At 40.0% G+C, this 26,751-nt stretch overlaps 1 protein-coding gene and 1 long non-coding RNA gene across 3 annotated transcripts in view; one reads left to right on the top strand and one right to left on the bottom strand.

The window, feature by feature from the left end:
* The window catches only part of TOP1 (DNA topoisomerase I), a 96,225-nt gene that overhangs the window by 5,273 nt on the left and 64,201 nt on the right, over positions 1 to 26,751 (bottom strand). Inside the window, exons 9-18 of one of the 2 annotated variants that reach the window (XM_024238888.3) lie at positions 26,553 to 26,668; positions 21,770 to 21,891; positions 20,776 to 20,898; positions 18,915 to 19,102; positions 17,804 to 17,948; positions 6,195 to 6,338; positions 4,977 to 5,162; positions 3,736 to 3,804; positions 2,781 to 2,895; positions 923 to 1,050 (exon numbers count right to left, since the gene is read on the bottom strand). In XM_024238888.3, the coding sequence (XP_024094656.1) occupies positions 923 to 1,050; positions 2,781 to 2,895; positions 3,736 to 3,804; positions 4,977 to 5,162; positions 6,195 to 6,338; positions 17,804 to 17,948; positions 18,915 to 19,102; positions 20,776 to 20,898; positions 21,770 to 21,891; positions 26,553 to 26,668 (1,336 nt within the window). Of the gene's footprint in view, positions 1 to 922; positions 1,051 to 2,780; positions 2,896 to 3,735; positions 3,805 to 4,976; positions 5,163 to 6,194; positions 6,339 to 17,803; positions 17,949 to 18,914; positions 19,103 to 20,775; positions 20,899 to 21,769; positions 21,892 to 22,097; positions 22,253 to 26,552; positions 26,669 to 26,751 lie in introns of those variants that run through there. The other variant, XM_054542307.2, reaches the window with a different exon arrangement.
* LOC129052233 (uncharacterized) lies at positions 17,101 to 25,262 on the top strand. The gene is made up of 4 exons (XR_008517175.1): positions 17,101 to 17,249; positions 20,291 to 20,426; positions 24,479 to 24,740; positions 25,096 to 25,262. It is a non-coding gene; the product is annotated as an uncharacterized LOC129052233 (long non-coding RNA).

The following is a 26,751-nucleotide window of genomic DNA, read 5'->3' as shown; positions in this document are numbered from 1 at the left end:
TTTGAATTGCTGCAGAAATCTTAAAAGTATCATTGATATTAATTAATTACTACCTTGAAATTTACTACAGGCCACCTCAAGACCTTAATAAGGAAGCACATCTATTATCGGACTTTAAAATATATTTTGATAACTGTATTTCAATATAATTTGTTTCCTTTTTAACCCTGTGTATCTGTTCTATAATGAAATATCTGCAAATTCTCACTGTGGACCACCACGTTAGGATGAATTAGTTATGAAGTCACTGCTAACACAAAAATGTTCATCATCAAATGTTAAGTGCTTTATGGTTTAAAAGCTCAGTACCAGGCGGAGTTAGGAGGAGGAAAGAGGCTCAGGGACAAGGAATAGCACCTATTTGCACACCAGTCTTTCTCTCTAGGGCAGCAATTTGTCTGGCACACGGCCAGTATTCAACAGATGTTTGATGATGAACTATATAAATATATGATTCATGTGGAATGTGTAAAAATAAAAATAGCTATTCTAGGATTTGAAAGACTTTAAATATATAATTGTTTCATCATCTTTTCAATTTGAAACAATCTAATTTGGAAATGGCTGTATTTCTGGGCTGTGGCAAGGAATTATGAAGACTCTCTTTAAATCCACTTTCCTCATGTACAATAAGGACAGTAATTAGCAATTAGAATGTACACCAAAGTTAGTTTTTCAAAATAGGGAGTGGCCAGTATAGAACTTCTATCCGTAGAATAAAGACTTCTTGAATAATGGATACTCTGATATTCAGTATCTTGATCAGAGATTAACTACTATCATACTTCCATTTGTTTATCTTTAGCATAGACCTTCTACAACAGACCCAGAACTGGCCTGCTGATATCTCAGCCCTGAATCCTCTCATTTGCAGATCATCTGCCCACAGCAGACACAGCTCCCTTCATTTTATCCAAGATACCTTAGTTTGCAAGTTCATCATAGACTTCTCAAAAGTTTTTGGTGGTGCCCTCTGATGGTTACAAAGAATTGCAACAGCTCGATTGGCACGGTTATAAGAAAGGATCTTCGCTGGGATGTTCTCATCCGCTGTAAAGAAAGGAACATGGTAGCAAGAGGGTCAGTCTGTACACCAAAAGTGAACACACAGTATGTCTTCCCCCAGTGTCTCGTCCCCATGATTTTGCTGGCCCTTATCTTACTCAGATGATTAATTCAAATTGCCCCCAAGGACTAAGGTCAAAATTTGGAAGTTTATATGTAAGCTTGGCCTGGGTAAATTCCTATCACAAGAGGAACTGAGTCTAGGTAATATAATAAAATCTACACCTTTCTTTTTACTCAGGGAACTTGGCTAGGGACCCTTCATCTCCTTGCTTCCTCCCCACCCATATGCTCATCATAGGTGCTGCTGCTATTACTATGGTTTGTTGCCCATATTCATAAGTTCTATACTGGCCACTCCCTACCTCCCCACCTCTCCACCCAAGGTAGCCAGAACAGAATTGAAGGGACATTAAAAGTTTAAAAATTTTGGCTGGGCGCGGTGGCTCACACCTGTAATCCCAGCACTTTGGGAGGCCGAGGCGGGCGGATCACGAGGTCAGGAGATTGAGACCATCCTGGCTAACACGGTGAACCCTGTCTCTATTAAAAATACAAAAAATTAGCCAGACGACGTGGCGGGCGCCTGTAGTCCCAGCTACTCGGGAGGCTGAGGCAGGAGAATGGCATGAACCCCGGGGGCGGAGCTTGCAGTGAGCCGAGATCGCGCGACTGCACTCCAATCTGGGCGACAGTGAGACTCTGTCTCCAAAAAAAAAAAAAAAATTTTAAGCCACAGTTGGTAGTATTATTATGGTTATTATTATTATTTTAGAGATAGCGTCTCATCCTGTCGCCCAAGCTGGAGTGCGGTGGTATGGTCGTAGCTCATTACAGCCCTAAACTCCTGGGCTCAGCCTCCCAGCTAGCTGGGATGACAGGTGCACACCGCCACACCTGCCTAATTTTTAGAAATTTTAGTAGAGACGAGGTCTCACTACATTGCCCAGGCTGGTCTGGAACTCCTGGGTTCAAGTGATTCTCCTGCCTCGGCTACCCAAGTGTTGGGATTACAGGTGTGAGCCACTGCACATGGCCTGGTAGTATCTTATTTAAAAAGAAAAATTAAAAATGCCATCCAAAAAAATTGTTTTTATTTGTATAGTGTGGCATTCTTTATACCACCTTAAAATATTGACCCTCAACATACCTACCTCTGGCTTTTCTGGTTCATATTCTAAGGCCATCTGACATATTTACAGAGGGGCAGTGGAAATTCAATAGTGACTGGGCTCCAGGAAAAAAAAGCCTGTGGATCTTGGTGATAATATTCTAAAAATCAGCTATAGAAAGTATCTACTCTCTTATGGGAAAAAAATGACAGAAACCTCAAAGAAAGGACTTGTTCCTGTATTTTTCTGGTAACCATGACAACTTTACTCTCTCCAATTTAACAGAACATCACAGCACTGTCTTCACTCTGGGCTTTTAAGTAACATATATATAAAACACAAATGCAGGCATTTTTATAGCAGGTGAAAAGCTGTCAGCATTCCATGAAATTAATCTTGAAGTTGGGGTGGGAAGGGGGAAACAGCACTGATCCTATGTTTATACAACAAAGCATTAGCTCGCTACTAGAGGTCTAAAGGGAAAAAGTGTCTGACCACAATGGTAGGGAAAAAAAAGTAGAACTGACTCTAGGACTTAGATAAGCAAGGTCACCGGATACCATTAGTAGGGGTGTGGGCCCTGTCTGGCCAAGCAATACTTACGGGCTGTGAGTTCTTTTAGCTGCTGCTGTAGCGTGATGGAGGCATTGTATGTACGGAATACCTTGGCTGTCAAGCCCTCCATGAGATCCTGAAGATGCTTATTCAGAATACCAGTCTGGAGGAGACAAAGCAACAGAGATTTAGGTCAAAGCTATACTACCTGCTCCTTCTGGCAGCCCTAGGAATAATTTATGCCAGTGCAGTCACAATCTTGTCAAGTTTATTGCCCTACAAGTGGGAAGTTAGGGAAAGAGGAAAAGAATTCCAGAATACAGGGTTACATGATGCCTATCTATGAAGTATTTCAACCTTTGTGTGTGTGTATGACAGGGTCTCACTCTGACACCCAGACTGGAGTGCAGTGGTACAATCTCGGTTCACTGCTGCCTCCACCTCCCGGGCTCATGCAATCCTTCTGAGGCTCCTAAGCAGCTGGGACTACAGGTGTGGACTACCACACCTGGATAATGGTTTTGCCGTGTTGCCCAGGCTGGTCTCAAACTCCTGACCTCAAGGGATCTGCCCTACTTGACCTCTCAAAGTGCTGGGATAACAGGCGTAAGCCACCAAGCCTGGCCCAGGTTGGTGGGCTTAATAGACCAATAAAGCAAATTTGTCCTTCCCTATTAAGATATCAGGGACAGGTTTTGGGTCTCCAGCAGGGGTGGCTGGGCATCCAGTGAAGGGAAAGCTCTGCAGGAGCAGGGAAGGATAAAAGGTAGGGCTCGTCTACCCCCCACCCTGAGTGCTTTAGCAGTTGTTCTGCAGCAGATGTGTCTTCTCTTGACTACGGATTCACCGTGGGCTCAGAGGGAGGAAGAGAGAGTGTATGGGATGCCACAGAGCAGGCCAGGCTAAAGGGAGAGCCCAAGTCATCTGCCAGCAACCCTCCCCTTTAGGTACTGTGAAGCTCTGGCTGGGACTCCCTTCCACATTGTGTGTTTTGTCTACTCACATTGAGTCTATCAAAAAGATCATCCTCGGGCTGCTTGTTCTCCATAAATAGTTGTAGGTTCTTAAAAACCTAAAAGATATAAGTGAATCCTAATTATTCTCTTGGAAAAAATCCTAACTTTAGAAATAACCCCAAACTTAAAGAAACTTGCAAAGAAAAAGGCACAAGGAACACGCATACATCCGTCACCGACATTCACTGTTAACATTTTACCCCATTCATCATTTGCACAGTGCGCATGTATGCTCACTCTCTCCATGTGTATATTTACAGATATATATACATAATTATTTGTTCTGAGCCATTTATAAGCACTTACTTATAATATGGGCCTAAAGTACATTTATAAGTACTTACTTATAATATGGTCCTAAACATTTCAGTATGTTCTAAAAATAGATATTCCCTTACATTTACACAGTATCAGCTTCAAAAATTTACATTGATATATACTGTTATCTAATATGTCCAGAGTACTTCCACAGCCAGCAAAACCTGATTACTGATTATGGTGTCCTTATGAGAAGAGGTGTCTTTATAAGAAGAGGACTGCTGGTGGGCTGGATTATTAGGATCCTGCACACTATAAGTCTCTGGTTCAAGCCCAATACTATGGAAAAGATTAGGTTGGGACTATAGAGCTGTAGTACCCTCTTCAGTGATAGGCTGAGAGATCTGGGGACTAACATTAACCTTTCACTCAGTCAGGAGCTGGAGAGAGGCTGAGCAAAGATGAAAAGTGACAAATGTGCCACATGACCAGGGGATACTAAGATATAGTTAAATCATATGCTGAGTTTGCTCTAAGGGCCTATTCTACAGCATGCTCCATTGAATACTGCTATAGGAGAAGGCCACTCCTTACCAGGAAGGTAGCACAGGGTGGGACAGTGACTAAAAGGAGGTAAACAAGATATCAAATAATACCTCTCCCCTCTTTCAAGTCATTTATTTTTATTTATTTTAATTTGAGAGGCAAGGTCTCACTATTTTGCCCAGGCTGGAGTACAGTGGCTATTCACAGGTGTGATCACAGCACACTACAGCCTCAAATTTTTGGTCTCCAGTGATTCTCCTGTCTCAGCCTTCTGAGTAGCTGGGTCTACAGGTATGTGCCACATTGCCTGTCTCAAGTCACTTTTGCTGGTGCCCAGCAAAGTGCAAAGCACACAAAAAAGCAGTCAACCCATGCTTGTTGAATAATGAAAAACAAGTCAGACAGTACAGGTACATTAACTTACTCGTTTCTCAACAGGGACCTTGTTATAGTATCTGATGGAGTCCTTCCCGAGGAAGTCAAACTCTACCACATATTCCTGACCATCCAACTCTGGGTGTAGATTGATGTGCTCCACACGAAGTGAACAGCAACCCACAGTGTCCGCTGTTTCTCCTTCCTCCTTTTCATTGCCTGCTCTCAGAGCAAGCTGCCCAGGAAAGAAAGAAAAGATGAGCATGAATGGAAGAGACATGACCCTTACACAATTTCGTTATGGGTTTTTTTTTTGAGACAGAGTCTCACTCTGTTGCCAGGCTGGAGTGCAGTGGCGCAATTTTGGCTCACTGCAAGCTCCGCCTCCCGGGTTCATGCCATTCTCCTGCCTCAGCCTCCGAAATAGCTGGGACTACAGGCGCCCGCCACCACGCTTGGTTAATTTTTTTTTTGTATTTTTAGTAGAGACGGGGTTTCACCACATTGGCCAGGATGGTCTCGATCTCTTGACCTCGTGATCCACCTGCCTCGGCCTCCCAAAGTGCTGAGATTACAGGCTTGAGCCACTGCGCCCAGCCTTTTGACCCTTATGCAATTTCTAGGAATCCAAAACAGAGGCCTCCCAATTCTGTTTGAAGCCACAGCATCAGTCAGCATGGCCTGGGAACTCTGGATTCTGCAGTGTTACTTCCTCCCCCACTCACGATGAAATCTATAGGGATGTTAAATATTCAAGCTCCTTTTCTGTCTATTCTGTCCTCTGAAATAGGGACGGAGAAAAGGAAAAAAAAATTAAATAAGGCAGCAAATGAGGGAGTGCTGTTACTCTGGGCAATCAAACTCAAAAAGCTAGTGTGAATTTTGAGACAATTCAGAACTTACATTAAAATACAAGACTGGGGGAAAAGCATGAACTTTTTCTTCTTCTCATGAGTGCCAAGAAATTGATCTCCTCTAGAGCACGGTCTTTAAAACTATATAATGGTGATACTTGCATGGTTTATTTAACCAATTTTATAAGTTATAACCAACTTTCTAAAGGAATGAAATAGAGTTAAAAAAAATCAGAATCTACTGCTCACAGTAAGGCTAAGCATTGTTTTGTGCAACTTTTGATTCAGTTATACACACAAATATATGTGTGTTGAGTTGTGATATACAGTACGTGGCACAGGGCCTGGGGCAGAGCAGAAACTCCCTTTGTTAAGCTCAACACTAGACAATGCTGATGGGAAGATGCTCTCACCTTGTCGATGAAGTACAGGGCTACAGCTCTCTGCCGGACTTTCATCTCTTTGGACTTCCAGTCTTCTCGATACTGGTTCCGGATCTTGTCCACACATTTTTTCAGCCGCCGAGCAGTCTCGTATTTCTGCCAGTCCTTCTCACCCTGTAAAGACCCAAACCCAAATGTAGATTACTTTGGGACAGTGTAGTAAAGACAGACTTTGAATATAGCCAGGCAAGGTGGCGCAAGCCTATAATCCCAGCTAGCTAATCGGGAGGCTAAGGCACAAGAATTGCTTGAACGCAGGAGGCAGAGGTTGCAGTGAGCCAAGATCACGCCACTGCACTCCAGCATGGGTGACAAAGCAAGACTTTGAACAAAAGAGCAGGAACTTGACCTTAAGCAAACGTACAAAGGAATAGTACTGAAGAGAGAGTTTGGCACATTTAACCTGTTAAGAATGCACACTGTCCCATCTCACTGCCAAGCACAACTGACTTCTAAGGCTTTCCCAGAAGAAAGTTTCTAGCTTTAATTCTGTAAAATGTTTATGTTCCTGGGAAAAACCCACATGGGATGTCCCAAAAACTAACTTCTGTCAACACAAAGCACATAATCACCCCCATTCCCACATCAATTTCACAGCCTTGCTGCCAACTCTGTGACCCAACAGCAGTTTTCTACCAGGACTGAATTCCATTAAATCTAAGTGAATTCCATTAAATTACAGTGTGGTGGAGCTGTCAAAGAAGCAGAACCAAAGACTACAACATGTAATTACTAAGGACACAATGACTTCCAGGAACAGCCATAATTATTCACCATTTTCTAACTTCTGCATTTAAAAGTATTTCTTGATGAGATTGAGAGAAGCTATGTTTCTGGGACGCCTTTAAAAAAATAAGAGCTTTTGGTGGAAGGGTTAAAAGTTGATTCTAAAGCCAATGAAGGGTTACTAAAACCGTGTGAAAACTGAATCTAAACAATAGTGAAGAAGACTTCTGCTACCAAGCTGAATGAAAATAGACTCACAAGCAAGAGCCAATTATGACAAGTGAGAAGGGGAAAAAATTCAAGAAATCCCAGAAGCAGGGAATTACATAAAACAGCATAAAACAGACTAGATGACATAAACATAGAGAAGGAATTTAAGAATCCAAGAATCTCTGCTCTTAATTTCCCCACCTGCAACAAAGGAAAGTGGTAGTGATTTGTGCCCACACATGCCTGGTTCCTGACTATGACGTGGACCCGTGGTCCTTGAGACATAAACCTGTAATGAAGATAACCAGCCTTTCAGCCTGGGCAAACAGAGCATGACCCTATCAAAAAAAAAAAGGGCAGGGGGTGGGGTGGGGGTGGGGTGGGGGGAACCAGCCTTCTGGGTGTGCAGAAGCATGAGATACCTAGAGCAAGAATGTCTTCCACTTCTCAATCCTAAAAGTACTCAGAAATTAAAAGCTTACACAGTTAAGCTAAGGAGTCATCTGCATTCTCACATCATGTGTACCAGTGTTATGCACTTATTTGGCTACAAAACGAGTTTCAGTAACTACCTGCTATTATGGGTGGGTGATTTAGTAGTTGGTGACGCAGAAAAAATACCTAAGTCTTAGTACATTTTGATATTTAACAGGGGGAATAAGAAAAGGTGAGATACAAGCTGTCCTCATGCACAAGTCAGTAGTAAATCTCCATGACAACTGTTCTTACACATGCACGGAAAAATTGGACACAAAAGGCTCACCTTCAACAGTAGAGTACCCAGCTCAGGAGTGGCCTCTTTCCCCTCACTCTAGTGCACATGGACTACCAAAGCCTGTCTCAAAGTCCCCTAGGGTTACGTTTGCTCAGTTCCTTAGTCACACCACTGGAATGTAAGGTAGGAGTCAGGTAAACGAGATTTAGAAAAACCCAACCCGTATGTCACTCACAGGATACTACCAGACCAACTTTTCTTCACAGGCTGGCTGGGCTTCTGCACCAAGGACCTAGGATTCTCTCATATAAGCTGAGATGGAGGTGGAGGCAGAAGCCACCCCGCTTAGATCCAGCAGGAGATGGCTGGCCTCCAAGAAGTATGCTTGTCCCTGCAGTGTTCAATGCCCTGAACAAGCTTTCTTAGACTACTTTTAGAAAATAAACTATCCACCTAGGTCTTCCAGGCAAGGTCTCACAAAACCATCTCAAGAAGACAAGGAATCCACTGGAGAAGGCTGCCTTTGACCACCTCTCCTCTTTCCCTGATTCAATCACACTTCAGTAATGGGTAAAAATCTAATTTAACTGATTGTAGATGACATTCTTTGGGTGACTTTTTTAAACTAGTAGGCCCACTATACTGTCTCTCTAATATAGCTGCTATCCATTTAGCAGAGTGGTTGGGTGGAATCAGGATCTGGATTCAAGATTACAAAGTTAGGGGTGAGAAGGCAAATTGGATTGTTTTCTAGTAACTTTCTCAGATGTTTGTATTGGGGAAGAGGACATTTGCCAGTATTCTTACATGACTATTTCCCTTCTCAGTCAATTTCCACCAAGCAAACACTGATTCTTCAGTCTGATTACTATCATCATGGATTAATTTTGCCTAGTCTAGATTATATAAATAGAATCATACAGTATAGACTCCTCTGTCTGCCTTTTTAACTTTTTTTTTTTTCCTCTGGGACAGCGTCTCGCTCTGTCACCAGGCTGGAGTACAGTGATGCAATCTTGGCTCAGTGCAACCTCTACCCCTCAGGTTCAAGCGATTCCCATGTCTCAGCCTCCTGAGTAGCTGAGATTACAGGTGTGCGCCACCCCCGGCTAATATTTTTATTTTTTTGTAGAGACGGTGTTTCGCCATGTTGGCCAGGCTGGTCTCAAACTCCTGACCTGAAGTGATCCACCCGCCTTGGCCTCCCAGAGTGCTTGGATTACAGGCATGCACCAACCGCACCTGGCCCTTAACCATGTTTTTAAGATTCATCCATGTTGTTGAATATATAAGTAGTTCCCTTCTTAACTGCTGATAAATATAGTATATTCTATGACTATACCATAATATGTTATCTATTCTGGGATGTTTCCAGTTTTGCACTCTTATGAATAGAGCACTGCTATGAACATTCTTGTACAAGTCTTTTCATGGACAAATATGTTTTTATTTCACTTGAGGTAAAAAATACCTAGAACTGGAATTCGTATCTCCCTGTGGTTAAATCTTCACTCCACTGATAATTAGTGATGTCGAGCACTCTTTCATTTGCTTATTTATTGACCATTCCTGTATCTTCTTTTGTATAGTATATGTTCAAGTCTTTTGCTCTTTTTATTATGGGGATGGGATGTCTGTATTTTTATTATGGAGCTATAGGAATTCTTTGTGTAGTCTGGATATAAGCCCTTTGTCAGAGAAACATGTGCAAATATTTTCTTTTAGTCTGTAAATTCTGTATTTATTTTAGCAGTGTCTTTTGTTGAACATAAATTTTTAATTTTAATGAAGTCCATTTAGTCAATTGTTTCTCTTGTTGGTGTTTTTCTGTCCTAAGGAATCTACTCTAAGGTCATATTCAACCATGATATTACCTACAAGCTTTAATATTTTAGTCTTCACACTTAGGTCTATGTTAGTCTTATTAATAAATAGATTTAAAATGTTTTGAATTTTATACCAAGATGCCAGGCTCAGAATATATGTATATTTTTAATGAGCTTGTGTCTTATTTTCTCTAATAGAACTCACCAAAATGAGAGCTTCCCAAGATGAATATTTGTAAAGATACTTTCCTTCACATTTAGCCCTTTAATCCCTAGGTGGTTACATATAAAAGGTTGTAGGCACATACATCTTTGGAACCCCACAGAATTCTAGACTCTAAAGAGAAAAAAGGCAGCACAAGTGTGTATTTGGCACTGAGAGTATTTTAACAGGACTAAACGCAATACGATGTCAACATTGATCCTAAAGTTTGCTGTACTGCATTTGAAAGAAAAATCATGATGATAAATTCTGTTTGTAAGGTTAAGCCTGGTTTGAAAAACCTGAATTTTACTAAGGGCTACTTTCCCTGGGTTGTGAGAGCAGGTAATGCTTCCAAACTTGGCAGTGGATTGTACTTAGCAGTGAGTACCCATAAGCAGCCTTTCTGTAAACTCCTAGATTATGCAGGATAAGAAACTCCTAGATTATGCAGGATAAGAAACTCCTAGATTATGCAGGACAAGAAACTCCTAGATTATGCAGGATAAGAAACTCCTGGGTTATCTGGAATCAGAGTTTCTTTGGTTGAAACTGCAGGTTCCAGAAGGCTAGCTGTCATTCCAATGCTATTTCAGATCCTATGGGCACCAGGCACAGAGTGGGAGAGAAAGAATGGAAATACGCTTGCAAGATGTCTGTGTAATCAAAATCCTGGGGGGAAAAGCAAAAACAAACTGGGATGAACATAAAAAGATATGAATGAGTTCAGGACAACCTTTTCAGTATCTAGAGCAAGTGTTATTGTGGTTCTCAAAAATCCCAATCCTTTCAATGACCTTTGAGGCTAGAAGTAGTGTAACTGTGGCAATGACTGCAAGTAGGTCAATCCAAGTTTCCAGAAAGGGGGCAAAGACAGGATACATAAAAAGAACACACTTCAGCTGTTGTACAACTTTGTGCTTTTTACCCTTGAATGATTCCTTTAATTTTTCAAATTGTCGAAAATTCATAGTTCAGATTGTGCTTGTGCTACATTTCTTGATAGAGCACAGATGGGATACAATGATACACTATTATGTGAGGGAAGTAAGTAAGTAAAATATAGACACAAGAGTAAACAAAGACGACTCTTGGAATAGGAGACATCTCTGGAGGCTGAGCAGAAATGTGTAGAACAAAAGCATCATGATGGTAGCTTCCCATATAGCCGACCTAAAGCCCTCCATGAAGTAAAACCACCAGTTACCACCCTTCAACATTCTACTACAAAAACGTATCTGTTATTGACTGCTGGGTCACAATAAGTCATACTTTAATTATGTTTGCTCCAAATATGTAGCAATGTAAGTGCTCTAGGCTGGATGTGGTGGCTCACGCCTACCCAACACTTTGGGAGGCTGAGACAGGAGGATCGCTGCTTGCTCCATGCAAGAAGCGGGGACCTGAAGTCGGAGGCCTTATTAGCTTGGGCTGAGCTGGGCTAAGAGACTCCCTCCAAGACAAAAAGTAATGAACACAGAAGGAGAAGAAGGGGAAGAAAAGAGAACAATACATAAGCAAAAAACACCTCCCAGTTAAAAGGGCTTACAAACAGAAATTTCAAAAGACACAAGGAAAATGGCTCAGAAAAACTGCCAACAGTAATTAGCACATGAATTCACTTCAGGTAACATTTTATAGAACAATCTTACAAAGACTTTCAAGTAAGTATGTTTAGTATGCAAAAAAAGATGTAAAATCGAGAAAGAACATGAAATTATAAAACAAAAATGAAACAAAATCAGATATAAAATTAGAAATTTTGAAAACAAAAAGTGGTAATTGAAATAAATTATAGATGGAATAAATTTTAGATTAAATATAATTAGAAACAGAATTAGTGAATTGGAAGTGAGTGCTACAACTCACCCAAAATGAAGTATTCCCCTGAACTTAAAAGTTAAAAAATCAGACCTAAAGAGACAAAGAGTATGAAAATATAGTTTAAAAAAGATGTCTAGATTGAAAAGTGTCAACACTCATCTAATAGGACTCTAAAAAAATAACTATAGAAGGAATGGTCTAGAAGCTATGGAAGAAATAATGATTGGTAATACTGTAGGATAAAATACATTAGTCCTCAGATTAAAAGTCTATCTATAAATACATATATATCCCTGGATACAGCATAGTGAAACCAGAATCTTCCCTATAAGACACTTTCTTGACTGGAGAAAAGACAGATTATGTATGAATTAAGATGAAAATAAAGAAATTTTCAGGTAAACAAAGGTGAGTGAGTGCCGCTGTTGGGTCTTCACTAAAGAAGCATTAAAGGGTGTATTTCAACAAGACAAGAAACCCCAGAAGGTATGAGATACAAGAAACACTGAGTATAGCAATTAATAAAACATTTGGCTGTGACTGCTGTTGACTAGGGAAAGGGTTAGGGTTTTATGGATAATTGTGTTTAAAAATAAAAATTAACTTAAAGAAATAGGAAATATATGAACTGAAAATGAAGAACTGTTGTTATAGATAATTAAATTATCTACATAGAAACCCCAGATGACAGACACTTTTAGAACTAAGAGTTCAGCAACCCTGAACAACTCTGAGCACCTCTTGAATCTGCTGCCAGATACAAGACCAACACCCCAAAATTATAAGCATTACCACTTCAGGAATAACCAACAGAAACGTAATGGAAAAAAATCTCATTCACATTAGCAATAAAAACTATAAGGTCACTTAAAAATAAAAATTTTGTAAATGTAAAACCTTTATGAAGAAAATTACAAAACCATATTGGTGGATACATTCAAAAGACATGAATTAATGGAGAGGTATAACATGTTCGTGAATTGGAAACTCAATTATATTATCAATATCTTTCCCCATTAATCTATAAATGTATTGCAATTCCAATAAAAATCTCAACAGTTTTTATTAGAATTTGTTCATCAACAAGTTTATTAACAGTTTTCATTAGAATTTGACAAGCTTATCTTAAAGTTAATATGAAACAGCAGAGGGCCAAGAATGGCCAAAGCAATTTTGAAGAATGAAACAAACTTGTCCTACTCAATAGACTTTATAAAGCTACAGTAGTTAAGACAGTATGCTACTGATGCAGAAACAGATACACAAACTAATTAAAGAGGACAGAGAGCCCAGAAACAGTCTGACATATATGTAGATACAGCTGATATACAAGAGAGGAGGTAATACAACTAAATAGTTCTGTGACAACAGTTTACTCATTTGGAAAATATATTAGGTTTCAACTTCATCCCATATGCAAAAATACATTCTAGTGGATCTAAGACCCAAATGTAAAAAGCAAAACTTTAGAAACATTAGCAAGGATATGGAAAAAGAGGAATAATGTTGTGGGTGGGGGTGGGAGGGGAGGGAGGAGGAGAGTAATGATGTAAATTGAAGTACTTAAGAGAACAATTTGGAAATATCTAATAATGTTTAAAACAAATTTTCATCCATATACACAAGAAACATGTGTTTCTTCCAGCACTGTTTATAAGGGCAAGAGACTGTATAACAACGCTAAATGCCTCTTAACAAGAGAATAGAGGCAGGGTATGGTGGCTCACACCTGTAATCCCAGCACTTTGTGAGGCTGAGGTGAGCAGATCACTTGAGGTCAGTTCAAGACCAGCCTAGCCAACATGGTGAAATCCTGTCTCTATTAAAAATACAAAAATTAGCTGGGCGTGGTGGCACACGCCTATAATCCCAGCTACTCAGGAGGCTGAGGCACCAAAACCACTTGAATCCAGGAGGCAGAGGTCACAGTGAGCCAAGATCACGCCACTGTACTCCAGCCTGGGGGACAGAGCGAAGACACTGTCTCATAAGACCAACAACAAAAACCAACAGAATAGATAAGTTTTTATGATATAATAGAATACCATGTAACAAATAAAATGGATTAATTAAAAGTGTAGGTTAAGATAATAAAACCACAAAATCAAAGCTGGAGAGAAATAAACAAGTTGCAGAATGATCCCAGTAACATCATACCTAATTTAAAACTAAAACTTGTTTTTAGTTTACAATAGGTTGTACAATATGTCTTTAGCTTACAATAGTTTACAACATATTGTTTATGCACACGTAAAAATACAAAAAATAGGTATGAGAATAAAAACACCAAGTTCATAGTAATCTACAGGGAAGAAGGTGAATGGTATACAAGTGGCTTCAGCTATGTTTATCAGTATTTTTTATGAAATAAAACAATTGAGCACATAAGACATAATTTTAAGATTTTACAAAGCCAGATGGTGGACATACGAGTGTTCATTACATAATTATCTGTTCCTGTATGTTTGAAATATTTCACTAAAAATAAAACCCCTAATATTTGTATCTATTTTTTTTAAATCTAAAAAGAGAATGCTTCTTCTGCTGGCAATATAAAGTTAAAAATTATTCAAGGCACTATCAAACCCCAACCTTTGAAGATCTCACTATTTTGCTGAGTACCAGACAGCCTAAAAGAGAACTGAGAGCAAGCTCAAGAAATCATTTCTTTTTCTCCTAATGGCACCACTTTTCCAGGCCTTTAATGACTCCTATTGGGATCCCATTGCAGTTCAAGTCAGGCACTTTGTCCTGAGCATAAGGTTCAGAGTCTAACTCTGGGTGACTTTTAGGTTCACTACCATGATCATCATCCAGAAACTTGCACAAATGTCTATTGTGTATAGCAGTTAGCTGGATATTGTCTGGAATAAAATTGACTGGCTCTCTGCTCTTGAGGCATTTCACCTGGTCTATCTAACAAGGATCTCAGCCCTCAGAGAGGCTCCAACAATTAACTCTAATCCCTACCTCTACAAGTACTCAGCATACATTATGTATCTGTTACCTCTCTCCATCCCCATTGCCATCATTTGTCTTAAGTCATCGCTGTTTCTTGCCTGGAGTACTGCAACAGCCTCCCATTGATCTTTCTACTTCTTGTTTGTGTCCAATCCAGTCTTCACAGAGCAGCAGTCAGAATGATCAATTATGTAACAAGTTTCCAAAATACAAATCTGGTGTCATTTCCCTCTTTAAATCCCAGGTTGGTGGCTTCCTTTTAAATTTAAAGGCCCTAAAACTTGCCCAAGATCCAATAGCTAGTAACTCTTAGATCTTCTTAGAGTGTATGCTCCTCATGCTCTCCTGTGACATCCACTGCTAAATGTGGCCAGCTTTAAATGCCATATTAAAGAGACTGAGCCCTTAAAGGACTTTGAACAGTGGAGTTGTCTTGAACATAGCTTCATTTCAGCAAGATTTACAGGCATTATATGTAAATCACACCAGTAGATTTACACTGCTGTAAATGCTGCAAAGGAGAGAAGTACAGGGTGCCATCTGAGAGTATACCAGGGTACCTGATCCAGCCTCTAGGATTCAGGGATGGCCTTTCTGAAGAGTTAACATTTAAGATGAGATTTACAAGATGAATAGGATTGTATCCCTGGAAAGAATAGGAGAATGGGTGTTTCTAATAGAGAAAATAAAGTAGCCTTTTGCAATCCCAGAGGTGAGCAAGAGCTTGGTAGTTCTGAGGGAAGAAAGAGGCAGGAGAGGAAGCTATATAGATAGTGAGGCCAGCCAGATCTTCAGGTACTAATTTTAAAAAAATTTTCTTTACATTATCCTTTAAATGTTACTTCTTCAGAAAGGCCATCCCTGAACCCCAGAGGCTGGATCAGGTACCCTGGTATACTCTCAGATGGCACCATGTACTTTTCCTTTGCAGCATTTATAACAGTTTATATTTACTGATGTGATTTACATATAATGCCTGTAAATCTTGCTGAAGTGAAGCTATGTCCAAGACACTCCACTGTTCAAAGTCCTTTAAGGGCTCGGTCTCTTTAACATGGCATTTAAAGCTGGCCATATTTAGCAGTGGATGTCACAGGAAAGCATGCAGAGACTGAAGATCTAAGTTACATTCTAAGAAGATCTAAGTTAGAGTTACTAGCCATTGAATCTTGGGCAAATTTTTTGGGCCTCCCAGAGACTAAATTTACTCATCTATAAATGGTGGCATTAGTATATGTATGTGCGGTATGCTTAAAAGATCCAAATGTTAACTTATGTGCAAATGTTTTTAATAGTAACTCTGTTATTTTGATCATTTTTAAGTTGTGGTAAGTTACGCATTGATACAATTTACCACTAGTGACATTTAGTAGTATATCCACAATGTTGTGCAACTGTCCCCACTTGATAATTCTTTTTATCACACCTTTTCTCAACCCCTATCCTCAACATACTCTGCTTACCACCCTCCCCTTTGTCCATGACACAGTTCTCTCTTGTTTGAAATACTACTTTTAAGACCCAACCATAACCTACTTTTCTTCATACAGTTGTTGTTGATCTCTAAGGTACTGCAAATAACTCCTCTGTTTATCTAATGCATTTAACTTTTATCTTTCTTCTAATACAACTGTGAATTCTTACCTGATTTGCCCACCAGCCTATAAGTTCCTTAAGGGCTAAAACTATTATTTTTCTGCTTTTGTAGCCATATATACAGCTTTGTGATACTTCAGAAGAGGAATACATGTTTCTTTAAATGACTAGTCTGCTCAACATAAGTGTTCACTTTCTGATTTTGTACTTATCTAAACTACGAACTACATTTTATTTTTATTTATTTATTTATTTATTTATTTGAGACAGAGTCTAAGTCTCTTGCCCAGGCTGGAGTGCAGTGGCATGATCTCGGCTCACTGTGACCTCTGCCTCCCAGGTTCAAGCGTTTCTCCTGCCTCCGCCTCCCAAGTAGGTGGGATTACAGGCACCCACTACCATGCCCGGCTAATTTTTGTATTTTTAGTAGAGACAGGGTTTTGCCATGTTGGCCAGGCTGGTCTTGAACTCCTGACCTCAGGTGATCCGCCCATCTCGGACTCCCAAAGTGCTGGGATTACAGACTTGAGCCACCACACCCGGCCAGAAAAGTATATTTTATAATTGAAGAAAATATATAAACAGGTATTTTTCATTAGAAAAGTAGTGATATACAGAAGAACACAAGGCTACAAGCCAGAAAATGTACAGTTTAGTCTTGCCTATTCACATAGCCTTTTCAGCTGTGGCTTTCACATTTTAACAGACGTTATAACCTATGAACCAGGATCAAGAAGGTCTTTAGTCCCAGGTCTCCTGCACATAAAACAGTAACAGTCTACATAGAACTAATTCCTTGACTGTTTTTGTCTCTGTTAGGTTTATATTTCATAGTATGTTGGAGGGAAGAAGTTCGTGGGACTCTCCAAAGCTGGATATACGTAGCTATCTGGCAAACAAAAACTGATTCCCCACAAGGCAGTTATCTCCTTGCAATAACACTATCAATAAATAACAATGCATAGGTATGTAACATCGTTTTATGATGTGCTTTCACACACATCATTTCATTTGGCCCTGGTGAACCTACCCAGATGAGACTGCAGGAAGCCAGCAGTATGTAAGACATTAGATTTTACAACTTGTTTCAGGATATACAGAAATTACATTCCCTTCTCATAGCCAAGAGAGGTGAGGAAGTAGAAGACATCTGCAGAGGCCAATATACAACCACCATACTTCAATACATTCTGACCACTGGACGTTAAGCAACGTGAAGGCAGGGCCTACGTCTATCTTGTTTACCGGCATAATTCCTAGCACCAAATGTATACTGTGCGTGGCACATTTGGGATTTCAGTAAATATTTGTGAATTAATAAATAAGATTACAATGTGACCAAAAAAATGGAGGCACTGTAGGAAGATCACCATAATGCTAACTATGAAAGTACTTGCCTTCTTTCAATGGGGAGGATTTTTAATTTGTCAAAGTGATTCTAGAGGACGAGAACGTTACATTTCAACAAAAAAAGGTTATCAGCACCATGAACCAGTGCAGCTCTCAACTATCCCCTTACCTTGATTCGTGAACTAGGGTTAAGCATGATGTATTTAATGGAACCTTGGATGTTCTCTGTCCAGGAAACCAGCCAAGTAACTTTGTTATCATGTCGGACTTCTTTCCACTTATGTCCTGGAGGAGGAGAAGGAACCTTGGCATCTCTGGAAATAACAGAGCACGAGGATAGTGAAATAAGATGTGAGGAATAATTTCACCTTTCATGATCCCAAGTGGACATATCTGCTGAGCATAATTTTCCAAGTTTCCTTCTTAACAGTCAATACAGTAGTCCCACCTTATGCATGGTTTTACTTACCCTCAGTCAACTGTCATCCGAAAATATTCAATACGAAATTCCAGAAATAAACATTTTGTAAGTTTTAAATTGCACATCGTTCTGAGGAGCATGATGAAATCTCTTGTAGTCCCACCTGGGACGCATGAACCATATACACAACATACCATACTGTATACATCACTTGCCCCTAGGTAACCTAGTAGCTGCCTTAGTTATCAGGTTGACTTTAATGGTTTTACATTGCTTGTGTTCAAGTAATCCTTCTTTTACTTAATAAAGGCCCCAAAGTGCGAAAGTAGTGATGTTGGCAATTTGGATATGCCAAAGAGAAGCTGCACAGAGTGCTTTGAATGAAAAGGTGAAAATTATCAACTTAATAAAAAAAACTGTATGCTGAAGTTGCTAAGATCTAAGGTAAGAATGAATCTTCCATCTGTGAAATTGTGAAGAAGGAAAAAGAAAGTCGTGCTAGTTTTGCTGTTGTGCCTCAGACTGCAAAAGTTATAGCCACTCTATGTGATAAGTACTTAATAAAGATGGAAAAGGCATTAAATTTGGGGGTGGAAGACATCAACAGAAATGTGTTCGAAGTTGACAGCAATTGGGTCGAAGTTTCAGGCAACCACTGGGGGTCCTGGAACATATCCCCTGTGGATGAGGGGAGACAACTGTACCTCAAAAACATCTGGAGACCTACGCATGAAATACTGTCCTGCTCTTAAGTATCTCCTTTCCCAAACAGTCCTGTGTAACCTGGGAAATACTCCCAAGTACAATAAAGGACGCCCTCCACCCGCTTTTTGGCCCATAGGATGAAGTGTGAGCTCACTTGCTACAGTTGATGATTATATCCTCGGGCATGATTCGTCTCTTCAGCATGCCCATCTTGGGGTGGTTGCCGCGGCCACGGAAAAGTCCAGGAGGCTCTATCTTGAAGTTAGCAATCCTCTCTTTGTGGTTATCCATAACACAGAATCCATATTCTTTCAATAATTTTTCATTCTCCTCTTTGATTTTCTGGAAGACAGCAAGAAAGTACTCAAAATAGTTTCAGATTGCTGTTCTCTACTAATGCATTTTATCTCTTGTGGGAGACTAAGTCAAGGTAGAGGAAAGTCTGAAAATCACTAAAAAATAAATTAAAATAAAGGAAAACTTCTAGTGGTTTTCTCAAACTTAAATATCATAAAATTCCCCAAAAAGATCTGCCTATAAGGATTGATTTCAACTAGATTCAAAACTGATTCTTGTGTCTTAAAGGATATATGTTTGTAAATGTTATTTGGGTGTTTTTAAATGTACTTTAAAAATTCATACTGTTTTACTGAGTACTATCAAAACAGGAAATGGAGAAGAGTCTCTGATAGAGCCTCATAAAAGAATAGCTCAAGCCATTTAATTAAACAGCAGCTAAACAGCATGGGTTTTTAAGCCCAGACAGATCTGTCACTAATTTTTTTGTAAGTATACAGGTATATACACTCTATACTATGATCCTTGCTCCAAAAAGGTGGGGGAGATTTTGAGCTTCCTTACCCTCTATTGACTCTTTGCATTTTATATACTTATTGATTCAGTTTAACTAAGGGTGGGAACAGATTCAGACCTTGTGGCAGCAGGTGTCCTTGGCAGAGGCTCTGACAAGGGGATGTTTATAAAATCTATCTTTGGATCAATATTCTAAGAACAAAGCTCCAAAGTGATCTTTTAAGTTTCAAAATGCCCCTGAAGTAAATAATATACTAAATTTCACTAACTTGGAATATTGAGGATAAGATTTATCTGAGACACAAAGTCTGATGCAATTAACATTCTTATAGTAATGCATTGATTTTTAAACTAGTGACCAAATAAGTACCATGAAACAATGAGTTATATAAATACAATGGTCTGAATTATATAAACACACAAGTCCTTTAAAATACTGAAACTACAGGAATTTGAAGTGCAAAGAATTCCTTAAAGTCCTTAACTTCTGGACTTCCGATTGGAAAAAATGAAATTCTACCCTGGATTCCTTTAGTTCAGGGGCTGACAACTTTTTCTAGATAGAAAGTATTTTAGGCTTGAGTGCCACACAGTCTCTTTTGCAACTACTCATCTCTGTCATTGTTGCATAAACACAGCCATAGATAATATGTAGACAAGTAGAGGCACCTGGTTCCAATAAACTTTTTTTTTGTTTGTTTGTTTTAACAAAAACAGGCAGGCTGTAGAAGAAAAATGACATCCCAGCTGGATACCAGAAAGATCCTTCAGTAATGAGGATGGCCAAGGCTGGAAGATGGAGATGGATGAGCATCACAAGATTCCAGAGTAAAATAGATCAAAGAACAGGGAGGTACATGGCCAATATGATTTCATGTCTTAAATCCTTAATATCCAGTAGCCACTGTGGGACAGGTCTGCCCATCCTTAATTACTATATTATTGGCTGGAGTTACTGACTGGTTTTTAGGTCACTGAAGCACCAAGGTTCCTATACAGAGCTACTGAGCAAAGTACTTGTTCACAATTTTCAGTCTAACTAAAACCTTTAAGAAAATTTAGACTTTGAAAATTCTAAGTCTTTAGCATAGAATGATTTGAAATTACTGATGTTAATGTTGTGTCATAAGAACCAAGAGGAAAATTAAATGAACCAATCACAATTCCAAAATTCTCCAGAGGTTTAATAAATTCTGTAGTACCAGTTTCTCTTCCTTGCTCATCTGTTTCCGAGCTTCCGTCTGGGCTTTGAAATACTGGCTCATCTGGGTAAAATCACATTTGCTTAGGTTGGTGATAATATTCTTCTCTTCATTAGTCATTTCCTAGTCAAAAGAAAACGGGGAGATGAAAGAAAAACAACGAAAATACACTAATAAGTCCTTGGGTTTCTTTGCAAATACACCCAAGCACCATTTTTTCAGTCAGAGTTTTCTGGAAGTAGCCAATCTCAATTAATAAATTTTGAAAAAACAAAAAAACACAGTTGTATTACTTTATTATAAAATATGTACTTACTAATATTAAAATGTTTTAAAATGACTTATCACGGAAAAAAATGAACTCTTATGTGGTTTCTTAGACTCCGTGGCACACAGCCCCCAGGTGTTATGAATACGAGTTTGAAATCCCATACTGATTCTCTCTTGGAAACATTACCCCTATTCTATTCATTTATTAAATCTGCTTTTTCAGAGCTAGTTCAGGAAGTAAACTTTACTGCTGCCTCTGTCCACATTATCCAAATTGAGAATAATGAGATTTTAAAAAATCACCTAGGCAAATATAGTATATGTGGTTTCAAGAGTAGAAAGTACCTAAAACAAATGAGCAAGAATTAACAGGGAGTGGGACATCAGATTAACATTTCTCTTTGCAACAGCAGACACGGGGCAGTCCTGCAGAGACAAACTTTCCTGTGCGCAACTGGAGTTGAGGTTTTCTGTTTGGCCTAATCTGATAACCCCCTACCTGCCATCACATGAGAGCCGATAGCAAAGATATACAAGTACTCTTGTTGGACAGAAACCCTACATAATATAGTAAATGAAGACAAAAAATGCGCAAGTTTAAATACAACAAAATCCATAAAACTCAAATTTTACATCAGGAAATGTTTTTGCAAAATGATAATTTATTACTTAGTACTTGATTGTTTTGCAAGGTACTAGGATATTAACACATGGGCTACAGTACCTTTCTCCAGTCTTTAAAGAAATTTTTCCTAAATATTTCCTTGGTCGTATATTCATGGTCGAGCATTTTTGCAAAGAATGTAGCTACTTCCTCTGCTTTGGGGCTCAGCTTCATGACTTTACCTAGAGAAAAAAGTGGTTCCAAAAAGTGAGGTATAGTATTCATGTTCTAAGTATAAATACCCAGGGCTAGTGAATTCTCTTTAATAATGGTTTGCCTTCTCATGGTATATAAAGGTCTGGTGACACATAGTAGCAACAACAACAAAGACAACATACTGATTTATATCTACTTGTACAAATTCTCCTTCTCTTTAGCATATATTTACCTGGGTCATTCTCTGGAGACTATGCCAGTTAATTGTTCCCAGGTGCCTGCTCAGGACAGGGATGACCTGGGGGAGGCCCAGTCACTCTTCCTTTTCCTTTCAGCAAGCAGGGTCCTTTACACCTCTTCAATGGTTTTTAAAAATCAAATCCTCAGAGGGACTCCTGCCACTGCTAAGCTAAGCAGCCTCTGTTCAAGAAGGGGAGGAAGGGATAGGGCAGGGAGTGGAAGAAAGGAATTGTGGGGAAAAGAAATAGGCATCTTTCTTCTTCAATGTTAGGTGGGTGGAATATGAATAAAAAAATATATATCCATACTAGGCAAGCCCAGATTTCCCATATGAAAAGCCTAATAAGACCTTCTTCTAGAACCTTGCTATTCAACAAGTAAGGTTCACAGACCAGCAGCATTGACATCATGTGGGAGTTTAGAAATGCAGAATCCCAGGCCCCCTCCTAGACCTACTGAATCCTATACAGAAATTGCATTTTTAACGAGACTTGGATGCACACTAGAGTTTGCGACGCACTGCTCTGGAACATAGGTACCATGATGCTACCTCTTTCAGGGAACCAGGATGCATCCACAGCACAGGGGATGACTGGGGTCCCTGGTGTATCCAATTGTTTATGTAAAAGCTGTCTAAAGGGGCTGGGAGCAGTGGCTCATGCCTGTAATACCAGCACTTTGGGAGGCTGAGGCAGGCAGATCACTTGAGGTCAGGAGTTCCAGATCAGCCTGGCCAACATGGCAAAACCCCATCTCTACTAAAAATATAAAAAATCAGCCGGGCGTGGTGGTGGGAGCCTGTAACTCCAGCTACTCAGGAGGCTGAGGCATGAGAATCGCTTGAACCCAGGAGGCAGGGGTTGCAGTGAGCCAAGATCGCGCCACTGCACTTCAGCCTGGGCAACAGACTGAGACTCTGTCTCAAATAAACAAAAAGCTGTCTAAAGGGACTCAGATGTTTCACAATGAAAGCTGCTAACTGGTAAAGAAAATCTGAATAGGGCCTACGGGTTTTATGTACCTGATTTAGTTAATAAAGCAATGAAAGAAAAGTACTTGGGAATTTAATCCACTTTTCAAACAATGCTTTTGACAGTACTCTTAGCGCCAATTTCCATTCTTTCTTAAAAATCCAACTTTACTACATCACCTGGAACCAATCCATGCTATACTAAGAGCATTTGGCTATACTTAATATGAGGTTAACTATAATTTCACCATCTTACTATTACATAGGTATTAATAATTCACCAAGGGTGCCCACATTCTTTATAGAAAACTAAAATTTAACCAGAAATCCATTTATTTCGAAACTCAGAAGACATCTTATCTCATAATGATATGCAATCTGACTTGCAGGGGTGTAGAGAACTATAGCACAATATTGAAACAGTTATAATAGAGAGAACCCACTTTGGACGCCATTAACTTAAAAGGCCAACAGGTGGCGCAGCTGCCCCCCCATCAACCCCCAAGCTTCTGCTTTGGAAGAAAGACACTTCGGGGAAGATAGGCTGTGTATTAAAAGATTCCCTGAACTTCTTTAGAAAACTGTAACATGTTTCCAATATAAAGGAAAACATTAAGTCACTAGGAATAAAATAAATGAAATAAAATGGCAAGAAAAAAATGTAAACTGTTTTCAAGTATGTTTGGTATAAAATAAATGTTAACACCATTTAAAAAAAAAATGTGGCTGAGCATGGTGGTTCACACCTGTAATCCCAGCACTTTAGGAGGCAGTGCAAGGATCACTTCAGGTCAGGAGTTCCATACCAGCTTGACCAACATGGTAAAACCCCGTCTCTATTAAAAATACAAAAATTAGGTTGGTGGTGCGTGCCTGTAACTTCAGCTACTTGGGAGGCTGAGGCATGAGAATCATTTGAACCTTGGAGGTGGAGGCTGCAGTGAGCCAAGATTGTGCCACTGCACTCCCGCCTGGGTGACAGAGTATGACTCTGTCTCAAATAAATAAATATAAAAATAAATTTAAAAAAATGAGATTTTAGGCTGTTTTACTGAATTCTGTCCTAATAAAGGGAGAAGCAACCGTGACTCCTATTTTAGATGAGCTGTCAAAAGATGAAATGATGGCTCCCTGCAGCAGAGTAGTGGGAGGATGACTGGAAGGTTCCTGGCAATGTTAACACTTTGTGGAAAAGGCCGAGCTCCAGGAAAAGGAAACTGCTGAGTCAAAGCTGTAAACTGAAGGTCCTTAGAGGAGGCAGTAATTCACTGCTTCAGCTAGCCCATGCCCCACCTCCCTGGCAAGTTCTAAAGGAGTCTAAGAATTCTCCTCCCCAGAGAGTAGGCAGCACTTACTGTATCAGTTTGAAGTAAAGTCAAATGTGACTTCTTGACTTACTGCAGAGTATGAGTTCACACAATCAAAGAGAAGAAATCCCAGCGGAGGACCAACTGAGAAAATGCTGGAGCCCTAAAGCAAGATCCTATAAAGGAGGACTGGGCAAGAATGGGAGGAAAGGACTATGGCAACCTGTGAACTAGACCAGGCCTCTGCTTCCTATCTTGAAAAGGAAGAGAAACCACAGGACTAGGGAATCTAGCTTTCCCTCCCATCACTCTGAACCTCAAAGTGAGGCTTTACCAGCGGAGCATCCTAAAGCTCCTGGTAAGTCCAGACCAGGGCTACGGAATACCTACGCTTTGAGATGGTGCTCTTCAAGGTCCTAGGCCCTTTCTCTTAATTAGGAGTTTTGGCTTTGAGTTATACTTAAGAGTCTCCAGGGATGACCAGCGTGAGGGCTGAAAGAACTCTCTTAGGCTCTCTGGTCAACAGGTCAAAATGTTTACGTAATATAAGCATTTGCCTCTGAGATTATGGAGTCCTGTTAGGCTGCAAACACTCCCCAAGATCAGGGTCTAAGTCAGTAGTACTATCCACTGCTGGGTCTTGGTGTCTGAACACAAATACATTCAATAAATATGTTTTATTTATTTATTTATTATTTTATTTTTTGACACAGGGTCTCACTCTGTCACACAGGCTGGAGGGGAGTGGCACGATCTGGACTCACTGCAACCTCTGCCTCCTAGACTCAAGCGATCCTCCCACCTTAGCCTCCCGAGTAGCTGGGACTACAGGCGTGCACCACCACACTTGGCTAATAAATACGTCATTTTAAAAAACAAATTTCAGCTTGCCAAGTTTGGCACTTTCTTCAGTTGCAGACCCAGCCCTTTAGTGTAAACTACTACCTAGGCCTACAAGCATTGGTGGACCTAAGGCCACTACTGGTGGGAAGAGAGATGCACCAGAATGCCTGAGTGTTCACCACTGATGCTTTTCAGCAGTTATCCTAACCAGCGTTTCTCAAAGTTTGGTTAGCAGGCCACTTGGTTCAGAAGTACTCAATCCCACCCCAGAACTTTTTCTTTTCGGTGGGGGCGGTGGGATGGGTGAGAAGAAAACTGTGGGGGGTTGAGGGTGGGAAAAATGGTGGAGAAATGGGGTGGTGAAATAACAGTGGCCAAAAGATGGTGGCAAGACAAGTGGAGGTGGAAGAGGAATGCTGTGGAAAGGAGAAGGGGGACTGTGGGGAAAGGGCACAGAAGAGGGAAGGATGGTTGGGAAAGAGGAAAGAAGAAGAGGGACGGTGGGGAAAGGGAAAAGAAGCCCACCCCACAACTGTTAAATGCGCTCAGATCCACTCTGGTGAGTCATAAGCACATAAGGGTATGAGGAACAATGCTCTAACCATTTCTGGATAAAACTCATGGAATGAAGAAAATCAGTTATTACCATCTACATACTGCTACACTGCCAACAGGAGGCGTGTCAAAGGCTACCCTCAAATCCTTCAACCCAAGGATACAAATACCAACGACAGATAAGGGACAATTCTGAGGGTTCTAAGAGACCCAGGCAGGGCATTTCTTTAAAGCAGCTCATCAGACTTGACTGCACATATATCAAAGGCATAGTGTTATGCTACAAAGAATAGGTGACAGATGCCTACCAGCCCTATCTAGAGATTGATGGCAGACTATTAATCCTCAACCATATACTAGTACTGTTTCTAGTGATGAGCAGCTTGTCCGATTGCATTGTTATATTGCTAACATAAAATACTACCATTCAAGTGAGGCTTTTCTAATAACTCTTGCGAAGAGTTGCTCCCTAGAAATGAAGTTCAGATCAAAACCTTCAGCTTGTGGACCACACACTGTGAGCCATGTTGACAAACCTTTTTTGGACTATGTAGGGAAGACATGAATAGCCCCTTTTTCATGGCACTTTTTCAGCAGCAAATGGTCCTTTAAGAGTTAACACCTGATGCCCCTTCCTCAAAATTGCATGGCAATAAAACAAAATGAAATAAAAAGGATTATCTATTACATAGGATCCTTCCTTGTTTTCTATCCCTAAATAGAAGCAGATTTCTTTTCTTGGCCAAGAATCAAGAACCTTGAAACAACTCACCATCATAATAAAACTTGACATTCTCTGGAAGAGGCTCATATGGTGGGGCAAATACTGGACCTTTATGTTCTAGGAATTTCCACTTGATGCCTTCAGGATAGCGCTCTTCTTCCCACCTTTAAAAGACAAAGCACAGCCTCATTTAGTGATCGCCTTGTCTAACATGGGGATCATCTCTGATTAAATGCCAAATAATTAT

This window comes from Pongo abelii, chromosome 21, assembly GCF_028885655.2.
Source record: "Pongo abelii isolate AG06213 chromosome 21, NHGRI_mPonAbe1-v2.0_pri, whole genome shotgun sequence".
Lineage (NCBI taxonomy): Eukaryota > Metazoa > Chordata > Mammalia > Primates > Hominidae > Pongo > Pongo abelii.
The sequence above is the reverse complement of the archived record's forward strand: the minus strand, read 5'-3'. Positions and strand labels throughout refer to the sequence as shown.